General features: G+C 67.3%; 1 protein-coding gene across 1 annotated transcript; it reads left to right on the top strand.

Moving 5' to 3' along the window:
- Positions 1–2,726: 2,726 nt before the first annotated feature.
- Positions 2,727–4,830, top strand: LOC130141559 (growth/differentiation factor 11-like). The gene is given in 4 exon segments (XM_056322582.1): positions 2,727–2,816; positions 2,818–2,871; positions 2,873–2,902; positions 2,904–4,830. Coding segments are annotated over 4 exon segments (372 nt in total). The 3' UTR covers positions 3,102–4,830.
- The last annotated feature ends 5,305 nt before the right edge of the window (positions 4,831–10,135 follow it).

Raw genomic sequence — 10,135 nt, forward strand, 5'->3', positions numbered from 1 at the left:
CAGTCACAGCTCCATGGGGACAGTGATGGCTCCAGGGGGGGGACAGTGATGGCTCCATGGGGACAGTGATGGCTCTGTGGGGCTGGCCACAGCTTTGTGGGGGCAGTCGCAGCTCCATGGGGACAGTGGTGCCTTCATGGGGACAGTGATGGCTTCAGGGGGGGGACAGTGATGGCTCTTTGGGGACAGTGTTGGCTCCGTGGGGCTGGCCACAGCTTTGTGGGGGCAGTCACAGCTCCATGGGGACAGTGATGGCTCCATGGGGACAGTGGTGGCTTCATGGGGACAGTGGTGGCTCTGTGGGACTGGCCACAGCTTTGTGGGGACAGTCACAGTTCCATGGGGGGGACAGTGATGGCTCTGTGGGGACAGTGATGGCTTTATGGGGACAGTGATGGCTCCGTGGGGCTGGCCACAGCTTCACCACTCTGATGAGCTGATGATGATTCCGTGGGGCTGGTCACACCTCCATGGGGACAATGACACCCCCATGGGGCTGATGACAGCTCTGCGGGGACAATGACAACTCTGTGGGGCCAGCTGTGGCTCCGTGGGGATGGTCAGAGCTCAGTGGGACCTCTGCCAGGAGCTGCTCACAGCTCCGTGGGGCTGGTGACACTTCCATGAGACTGGTGGCAGCTCCATGGGCTGGTGACACCTCAGTAGGGCTGGCGGCAGCTCCATGGGCTGGTGACACCTCAGGGAGCTGGTGGCAGATCCATGAGGTTGCTCACACCTCCATGGGGTTGGTGGCAGCTCACTGGGGCTGGTGACACCCTAATGGGGTTGGTGACATCCTAATGGGGCTGGTGACACCTGAGTAGGGCTAGTGGCAGCTCCATGGGGCTGGTGACACCTCCATGGGACTGGTGACAGGTCCATGGGGCTGGTGACACCTTGATGTGGCTGGTGGAAACTCCATAGGGCTGGTGGACACCTCACTGGGGCTGGTGACACCTTGCTAGAGCTGGTGGCAGCTCCGTGGGGCTGGTGACACCTCGATGGCACTGGTGACAACCCATGGGGCTGGTGGCAGCTGCATAGGGCTGGTGACACCTCAGTGGGGCTGGTGGCAGCTCTGTGGGGCTGGTGACACCTCATGAGACTGGTGGCAACTCCATGGGGCTGATGACAACTCAGTGGGGCTGGTGGCAGATTCATGGGACTGGTGGCAGCTCAGTGGGGCTGATGACACCTTGCTGGGGCTGGTGACACCCTAATGAGGCTGATGACACTTCCATGGGACTGGTGGCAGTTCCATAGGGCTGGTGACACCTCAGTGGGGCTGGTGGCAACTCCATGGGGCTGGTGACACCCTAATGAGGCTGGTGACACCTCAGTGGAGCTGGTGACATCTCAGTGGGGCTGGTGGCAGCTCAGTGGGACTGGTGGCAGATCCATGGGGCTGGTGGCAGCTCTGCTGAACCATGTGGGATGTGGGATGCTGGGACCATGGGATGCTGGGATGCTGGGACACTGGGATGCTGGGACACTGGGATGCTGGGACACTGACACTGGGACCATGTGATGCTGTGATGCTGTGACACTGGGATGCTGGGACACTGGGACGCTGGGACACTGGGACCCTAGGACACTGGGATGCTGGGACCATGTGATGCTGGGGATGCTGGGACACTGGGACTGTGTGATGCTGGGATGCTGGGACACTGGGACCGTGTGATGCTGTGACACTGGGACCCTGTGACACTGGGACCCTGGGACACTGGGACGCTGGAATGCTGGGACACTGGGACTGTGTGATGCTGGGATGCTGGGACACTGGGACCCTGGGACACTGGGATGCTGGGACACTGGGACGCTGGGACACTGGGATGCTGGATACTGGGACGCTGGAATGCTGGGACACTGGGACTGTGTGATGCTGGGATGCTGGGACACTGGGACCCTGGGACACTGGGATGCTGGGACACTGGGACGCTGGGACACTGGGACCCTAGGACACTGGGACGCTGGGACCATGTGATGCTGGAATGTTGGGACACTGGGACTGTGTGATGCTGGGACACTGGGACACTGGGACGCTGGGACACTGGGACACTGGGATGCTGGGACCATGTGATGCTGGGATGCTGGGACGCTGGGGACTATGTGATGCTGTGATACTGGGATGCTGGAACACTGGGATGCTGGGACACTGGGACCCTAGGGACACTGGGGTGCTGGGACCATGTGATGCTGGGATGCTGGGACGCTGAGACCATGTGATGCTGGGATGCTGGGACGCTGAGACCATGTGATGCTCGGATGCTGGGACACTGGGACCATGTGATGCTGGGATGCTGGGACACTGGGACCATGTGATGCTGGGATGCTGAGACTATGTGATGCTGGGGGTGCAGGGACGCTGAGACCCTGTGGCACTGGGATGCTGGGATACTGGGACCCTGGGATGCTGGGACCTTGTGATGCTGGGATGCTGGGACGCTGGGACTATGTGATGCTGGGATGCTGGGACACTGGGACGCTGGGACACCGGGATGCTGTGACACTGGGACCCTGGGACGCTGGGGACCATGTGATGCTGGGACTATGTGATGCTGGGATGCTGGGACGCTGGGACCATGTGATGCTGGGACTATGTGATGCTGGGATGCTGGGACGCTGGGACCATGTGATGCTGGGACTATGTGATGCTGGGATGCTGGGACGCCGGCTCAGCACCCGATCCTGACGCCCCCCTTCCCCCCTCCCCCCAGCACCCCTTCATGGAGCTGCGGGTGCTGGAGAACAACAAGCGCTCGCGGCGCAACCTGGGGCTGGACTGCGACGAGCACTCGACCGAGTCGCGCTGCTGCCCGCTACCCCCTCACCGTGGACTTCGAAGCCTTCGGCTGGGACTGGATCATCGCTCCCCAAGAGGTACAAAGCCAACTACTGCTCGGGGGCAGTGCGAGTACATGTTCATGCAGAAGTACCCCCACACCCACCTGGTGCAACAGGCCAACCCCCGGGGGTCGGCGGGGCCCTGCTGCACCCCCACCAAGATGTCCCCCATCAATATGCTTTACTTCAACGATAAACAACAAATCATCTACGGCAAGATCCCGGGAATGGTGGTTGACAGATGCGGATGCTCCTAGAGTGCTGCCCCTCCACCCTGCGCCCCTCCCCCCTCTCCACCTCTCTTTTTTTGTTTGTTTGTTTTTTCCCCCCCCATTATTTTTTTTTGGGGGGGGGTGATTTTGAAAAGACAAAGAACGAGCGTTGAGATCCCTTCGGATGGCGGGGGAGGGGGGGAGAAAGATGAAAACCCCGTGGAGAAACGCTGCACCAAACCCGCGCTTTGACATGCGTTGTGCAATAAAAGCACCCGGACGGAGAAGGGGAGGGGGCGGCCGGGGACCCCCCAGCGCCCACCACATCCCCACGGTGGCACGGCATGGCACGGTGACACAGTGACACAGTGACACGGCTTTTCACTGCGTGGCTCTGCCGCACCAGCTCAACAGCAACCAGGAGAGGAGGCGGCCGAGCGGACCCCACGTGTCCCCACGGGGATGGGGGTGTCCCCACTCGCCCCATGGCCAAGGTGACATCCAAGGGCAGGTGGCCCCATCCCCCAACAGCCAACGGGCGCTTTGCCGGAGTGAAGATGGTGGGATGTGGCAGCGGGACCCCCGGGATGGGGGCTGCTGGGGCCATGCCAGCACCGGCGGGTGGCTCTGGCCCGGGAGGAAACCGTCTCCCTTCTTTAATTTATTTATTTATTAATCACCCTCCCGGCCGGCGCGGGAAGCCCCCCCCGCCTGCCCCCCCCCCCCGGTCCTTCCCTTCATGCCGCCAGCGCCATCCCGGTACCCACAACCATCGCCACGGTGGGGATGGCTTCAGCCCCCAGCACCCCGGGGGACCGGCCGGTGGCCACCGGCACCGCCAGCATCCTGCGGCACCCCTGGCCATGGCTGGGGGGAGGGGACCGGAGCTGCCACCCAGCGCTTTGGATCCAGCCCCGGTGCTGCCGGTAGGTTGGCAACGCTCGCCCCGGTGCTGCCACTGGGATGGTGACCGTCACCCCGGTGCTGCCATCAGGATGGGACCCTCGCCCCGGTGCTGTGCCACTGGGATGGTGACCGTCACCCCGGTGCTGCTGGCAGGATGGTGACCCTCGCCCCGGTGCTGCCATCAGGATGGGACCCTCACCCCGGTGCTGCCATCAGGATGGGACCCTCGCCCCGGTGCTGCTGGCAGGACGGTGACCCTAGCCCTGGTGCTGCCATTGGGATGGGACCCTCGCCTCGGTGCTGTCACTGGGATGGTGACCGTCACCCCGGTGCTGCTGGCAGGATGGTGACCTTCATCCCGGTGCTGCCATCGGGGGTGGGACCCCTCGCCCCGGTGATGCGGCCAGTTGATGCCCCTCGCCCCAGCACTCAGCGCAGCCAGTGGCCCGGGGGTCCCCGCCGGTGGGCGGGTGGGCGGCCAATGGCTCCGGGAGGCAGCACCGGGGCGAGGATCCGTGGGAGGCTCCGGCGGGGGGGTGGGGGTGGGGAATTCCGCTGACTCAGCAGCTTTGCCCCCCACCCCCCCCGCCCTCGGCCTCGGCCTCGGGATTATTTTCGCGTGAGAACGGGCCCGCGCCGGCCCCAGCCCCCCCCCCCCGGCCCCGCTCCCACCGGGTGATGCAACCGGGACCCGCCGGAGCCGGGGCTGGCGCCAGGCGGGGGTGGAGGCTCGGGGGGGCGGTTCGGGGAGGCCCCCCGGCCCCAGCACTTATCCCCCGGGTGCTGCCCCCAGCCCTTACCCGGCGGGGGGGGCGGCGGGGAGCCCCCGGTCCCGGCGCGTCCGCACCCCGCGTAGCACTTAGGGACGGCGCCGGGGGGAGGGGCGGGGATGACGGGGGGGGGCCCTGGGGGGGGAGGGAGAACCGGGGGGGGCGGGGGGACCGCGGTGTTTAGCACTTGTCCCCGGCTCCGCGGAGCCCAAAGCGCTTACAAGGACGAGGCACCCCCGGTGGGAGGGTGTGGGGGCGGTACCGGCGGTACCGGGCCCCCGACGGTACCGGGCCCCCGACGGTACCGGGCCCCCCGACGGTACCCCGGCCCCGACGGTACCGGACCCCCGCGGTACCGGGCCCCCGACGGTACCGAGCCCTCGGCGGTATCGGACCCCGGCGGTATCGGACCCCCGCGGTACCGGGACCCCGACGGTACCGGTCCCTGCCCGCCCGCCCCGGCGCCGAAGCACTTAGGGCCCCTCGCACCGGCCCCGGGGGGTCTCGCACCGGCCCCGCCGCCCCCCGCCCGGCCCGGGAGAGTGGGGCCCCCCCGGGGCAGGAGCCCCCAGACACCCCCGGGCCGGGCCGGGGGCACAGCTCTGTCCTGTGCCCGCGGGTTGTTGCCGCCTGTCCGCGACAGATCGGGTCCCACGATACGGCTGGACACCCCCGCCCCCCCCCCCCAGCTGTTCAGTGCCTTTGGGGGGCACGTCTGGCACCGGGATGGGGGCGGGGGGTGACGGGGGGGCCCCCCTGAGCCGGGGCCAACGCCTGGACCCCCCGCCCGGTGTTCCCGCCCGCCGGGCCGGGCCCACCGGATCCACGCGTGGAGAGATTTAACCGGGCCCCGTTTACCGGATCCCGAGGGGCTCCCCCGGCCCCGGCCCCATCCCCCCCGCCTCTCCCACCCCCCAACCCCCCCAGCACCCCCCCGGCCGCGGCGGGGAAGCACCGTCCTGGCGCTGCCTGCGCGGGTCCCGGTCCCGATCCCGATCCCGATCCCGATCCCGATCCCGGTCCGGCAGAGCCGCCGGGAGGGGCTGGAAAGGGCGCGGGATCCCGCTCCAGAGCCAGGGGAGCCGCGGTGTGGCTGGGATCCACTGGGATCTGCCGGGGGTCCGGCTGGCATCTGGTTGGGATCTGCCCGGGATCTGTCTGGGATCAGCTGGGATCCGGCTGGGACCTGGCCGGGATCCGCCGGGGATCTGGCTGGGGTCCGGCTGGGATCCAGCTGGAATCTGCTGGAACCTGGCTTGGATCTGGTTGGGGTCCTCTGAGATCCGGCTGGGATCCACTGTGATCCAGCTGGGGTCTGGGTGGGATTCGCTGGGATGTGGCTGGAGCCCGGCTGGGATCTGCAGTGATCCAGCTGGGGCCCACTGGAGTCTGGCGCGATCAGGCTGGGATTCAGCTGGGATCAGCCGGGGTCTGGCTGGGATCCACCTGCCCCCTCTTCGCCCCGACTGCAGCTCTGTTGGCCGATGGGGGGGGGGGGGGGCGGGGGTCGCCGCTGGCTGGGGGGGGCCTGGCCAGGCGGGGGGGGCAGACGCGGCGAGTCCGAGCTGGGGCAGCCAGGACGTACCGGGAGGGGGGGGGGGGCTTCCCCCCCGTTTTTTAAAGGGGGTGGTCGAGGCAGGTGGGACACCCCCCCAACCCCCCCATCCCCCCCGGGCATCATCATCCCCACCCCCCCCCGGCCATCATCCCCCTGCGCCGGGGCAGCGGCTGAGGGGTCCAGCCCGGCGTGGGGGTCTCTCCCCTCGCCTACAGAGGGGGGTCCCGGAGCCCCCCCGACCCTGCAGCCCCCCCCCCGCCCAGGAGCCCCTGCAGGGCCCCGGCCTGGTACAGGCGGGTGGTGCTGGAGAAGGAAGAAGGACCGGGGCACCCCCGGGCACTGGGACCAGTCAGCTCTGGGCACTGGGACCAGTCAGCCGTGGGAACTGGGACCAGTCAGCTCCAGGCGCTGGGACCGGTCAGCCGTGGGAACTGGGACCAGTCAGCCGCGGGCACAGGGACCACTCAGCTGCAGGCACTGGGACAAGTCGGCTGCGAGCACTGGGACCAGTGCCACCCGCCGCATGTGACTTTTCTGTTGGTTTGTTCCTTGTTTGGTTCCTGGGTCCGTCGGGCCGGGGGGGGCTCAGGGGGGGCCCCGAAGGGGGGGCAGGGGGCGCCTCTGCCAGGGCAGGGGGCTCAGGGGGGGCCCCCGGGGGAGGGGGGGAGGGGACGCGGTGGGTCCAAATGTCACGACCAAAAGGCCACGGATGGTCGGGGGGGGGGGGGATTTACTCGCGTGACCAAACACAGCACTTGAACAGCTAAACAAGAAAAAAAAAAAATTAAAAAAAATTAAAAAGAAATCATAATAATAAAAATATTTAAAAAAAAAAAAAAAGCAGCCAAGAGTTCAGCGCTGTCGGCTCCGTTCCGCGCCGGGGGGTCGCGGCACCGTGGGTGGGGGTCCCATGGGCTGGTGGCACCCGGACCCCCAGCCCATGTGGCTGGTGCCACACCATCCATCCATGCCCCCCCCCCCTGCACTGGCCACGTCCCCTGGTGCTGTCGATGTGCCCCCCCCAGATGGCAGGCCCCGGCACCAGTATCACCAGTGTCACCAGTGTCACCGGGATGGAGGTGGTTGTGGCACCGGAGCCGGTCGTGGGAATGGCGGGGGGGGGGATGCTGCGTGTTCCCCATGACACACCTGGGGGAGGGGCGGGGAACAATTTACACTATGGAAGGTTCCAGCAGAGGCGAGGACGGGGTGGCCGTGGCCATGGGCCGGTGCCGCAGCATTAGCCATGAGCTGCTGCTGTCACCATGGCCGTGGGCTGGTGCCGTGGCTGTGGCCGTTGGCCAGTGCCGTGGCCATGGGTTGGTGGTGTCTCCATGGGGCCAGTGCCATGGCCATGGGCTGGTGCTGTGGCCACGGGCCAGTGCCGTGGCATTAGCCATGAGCTGGTGCTGTCACCATGGCCATGGGCTAGTGCCGTGGCATTAGCCATGAGCTGGTGCTGTCACCATGGCCATGGGCCAGTGCCGTGGCCATGGGCCAGTGCCATGGCCATGGGCTGGTACCGTGGCTGTGGCCGTTGGCCAGTGCCGTGGCCATGGGCTGGTGCCATGGCCATGGGTTGGTGCTGTGGCCACGGGCCGGTGCCGTGGCATTAGCCATGAGCTGGTGCTGTCACCATGGCCATGGGCTAGTGCTGTGGCATTAGCCATGAGCTGGTGCTGTCACCATGGCTGTTGGCCAGTGCCGTGGCCGTTGGCCAGTGCCATGGCCATGGGCTGGTGCCATGGCCATGGGTTGGTGCTGTGGCCACGGGCCGGTGCCGTGGCATTAGCCATGAGCTGGTGCTGTCACCAGGGCCGTGGGCTGGTGCCGTGGCATTGGCCATGGTTGGTGCTGTGGCCGTGGGCCGGTGCCGTGGCGTTTGCCACTGGCCAGTGCCGTGGCCGTGGGCCCCGCAGGCTGCGAGGACGGTGCCGCCCGTGCCGGCGTGGCTGCTCCCGCTGCCCCAGGAGATGCCGCGGTGCCACGATCCCCCCGGCCCCGGGGGTGAGGGGGGGCTCTGGCCCCACCGGCCTGGCAGGATGTGGGGGCTGGGGGGCTGCGGCACCCCCAGGGACAGGGTTCGGGTGGGGCTGGAGCCCCCCAGAGGGAGCAGCCCCCTGGCCCGGGGTGTGCCCCTCCCCCACAGCTCCCCATGGCACAGCCACCCCACCGTGGTGCCCAGACGAGCCCCCAACCCACGGGCAAACCAGACCCCCCCCCCCCAAAGCCGGGGTCACAGGGGGACACGGCATTGTGGCCTCGTTAGGGAGCTCCTTGGGGTACCCCCCCCCCCCTCCCCCCACCCGCACCACCCACCCCCCCAAGCACCCCAGCAGCACCCACGGGGGTCGGTGACACGGGGGGGGGTCGCACTCCTGGGTCCCCAGCAGGGGCCAGGGGGTGCTGAGCGCGCCCCGGGGCTGTGCGGATCCCATTGGTCAGTGACCTCCCGCTCGGTCCCGGATCCCCCCGGCTGTTGTTTTGGGGCCTTTTTAGATTTTTTGTACAATAAAAAATTTCTTTGGCCAAAAAGGGAAGAAAAAGCCGGGAACTGCTGCCACGTGCTGCTGCCTTCCGCTCGCTGCCCCCTGCTTGCACTGGATCCCGGGGGGTGACACTGGATCCCAGGGTTGGCACCGGATCACAGGGTCAGCATTAGGCCCCAAGGTCAGTGCTGGATCCTGGGGCTGGCACTGGATCCCAGGGTCAGCATGGGAACCCTGGGGGCAGCATCAGACTGTGGGCTTGGTGCTGGATCCTGGGGTCAGCACCAGATCACAGGGTTGGGCACCAGATTCCTAGTGTCAGCACTGGAACCCCAAGGTCAGCATGGATCCTGGGTCAGCACCGGATCCTGGGGTCAGCACGGGATCTGGGGTCAGCATTGGATCCTGGGGTCAGCACCGGATCCTGGGGTCAGCACGGGATCCTGGGGTCAGCATTGGATCCTGGGGGTCAGCATGGGATCTTGGGGTCAGCACCGGATCCTGGGGGTCAGCACGGGATCCTGGGGTCAGCACGGGATCCTGGGATCAGCATTGCATCCTAGGGTCAGCACTGGATCCTGGGGTCAGCATGGGATCCTGGGGTCAGCATTGGATCCTGGGGTCAGCATGAGATCCTGGGGTCAGCACTGGATCCTGGGGTCAGCACGGGATCCTGGGATCAGCATTGCATCCTAGGGTCAGCACTGGATCCTGGGGTCAGCACGGGATCCTGGGGGTCAGCATTGCATCCTAGGGTCAGCACTGGATCCTGGGGTCAGCATGAGATCCTGGGGTCAGCACCAGATCCCAGGGTCAGCATTGGATCCTGGGATCAGCCATGCAGCCCCTGCTCCAGAGCAGAGGAGGGGGGAGGGGGCTGGGGCTCACTGGCACACGCACCTGCTGATGCCAGGACAGCCCCCCTCCCCCCCCTGCCCCCCGCCGCCCCCCCCCAGCCCCCCCTGTCCCAGAACCGACACCTGGAGAAGCCACCCAGGGGACCCCCCCCCCAAATCCGCCCAGACCCACGGCAGAAGGGGGTCCCAGTCCCCACAGCAGGCGGGGGGGGGGCTGGGCCCCTGGGGAGGGGGGGTCGCCACTCCCAGCTCTTACCTCACCCCCCCGAGAGCCGCAGTGGGGCTGAGCAAACCAGGGAGGTGACCCCGCGGAGGGGGGGGACACACACGGGACAGGGAGGGGGGCACCCGGGACAGGGGTGGGGGGCACCTGGGACAGGGCTGGGGGACACCGCGGGACAGGGCTGGGGGCTACCTGGGACAGGGGTGGGGGCAGCTGGGACAGGGGTGGGGGCACCTGGGACAAGGATGGGGGCACCTGGGACAAGGACAGAGGGAC

Source organism: Falco biarmicus, chromosome 19 (assembly GCF_023638135.1).
Source record: "Falco biarmicus isolate bFalBia1 chromosome 19, bFalBia1.pri, whole genome shotgun sequence".
NCBI lineage: Eukaryota > Metazoa > Chordata > Aves > Falconiformes > Falconidae > Falco > Falco biarmicus.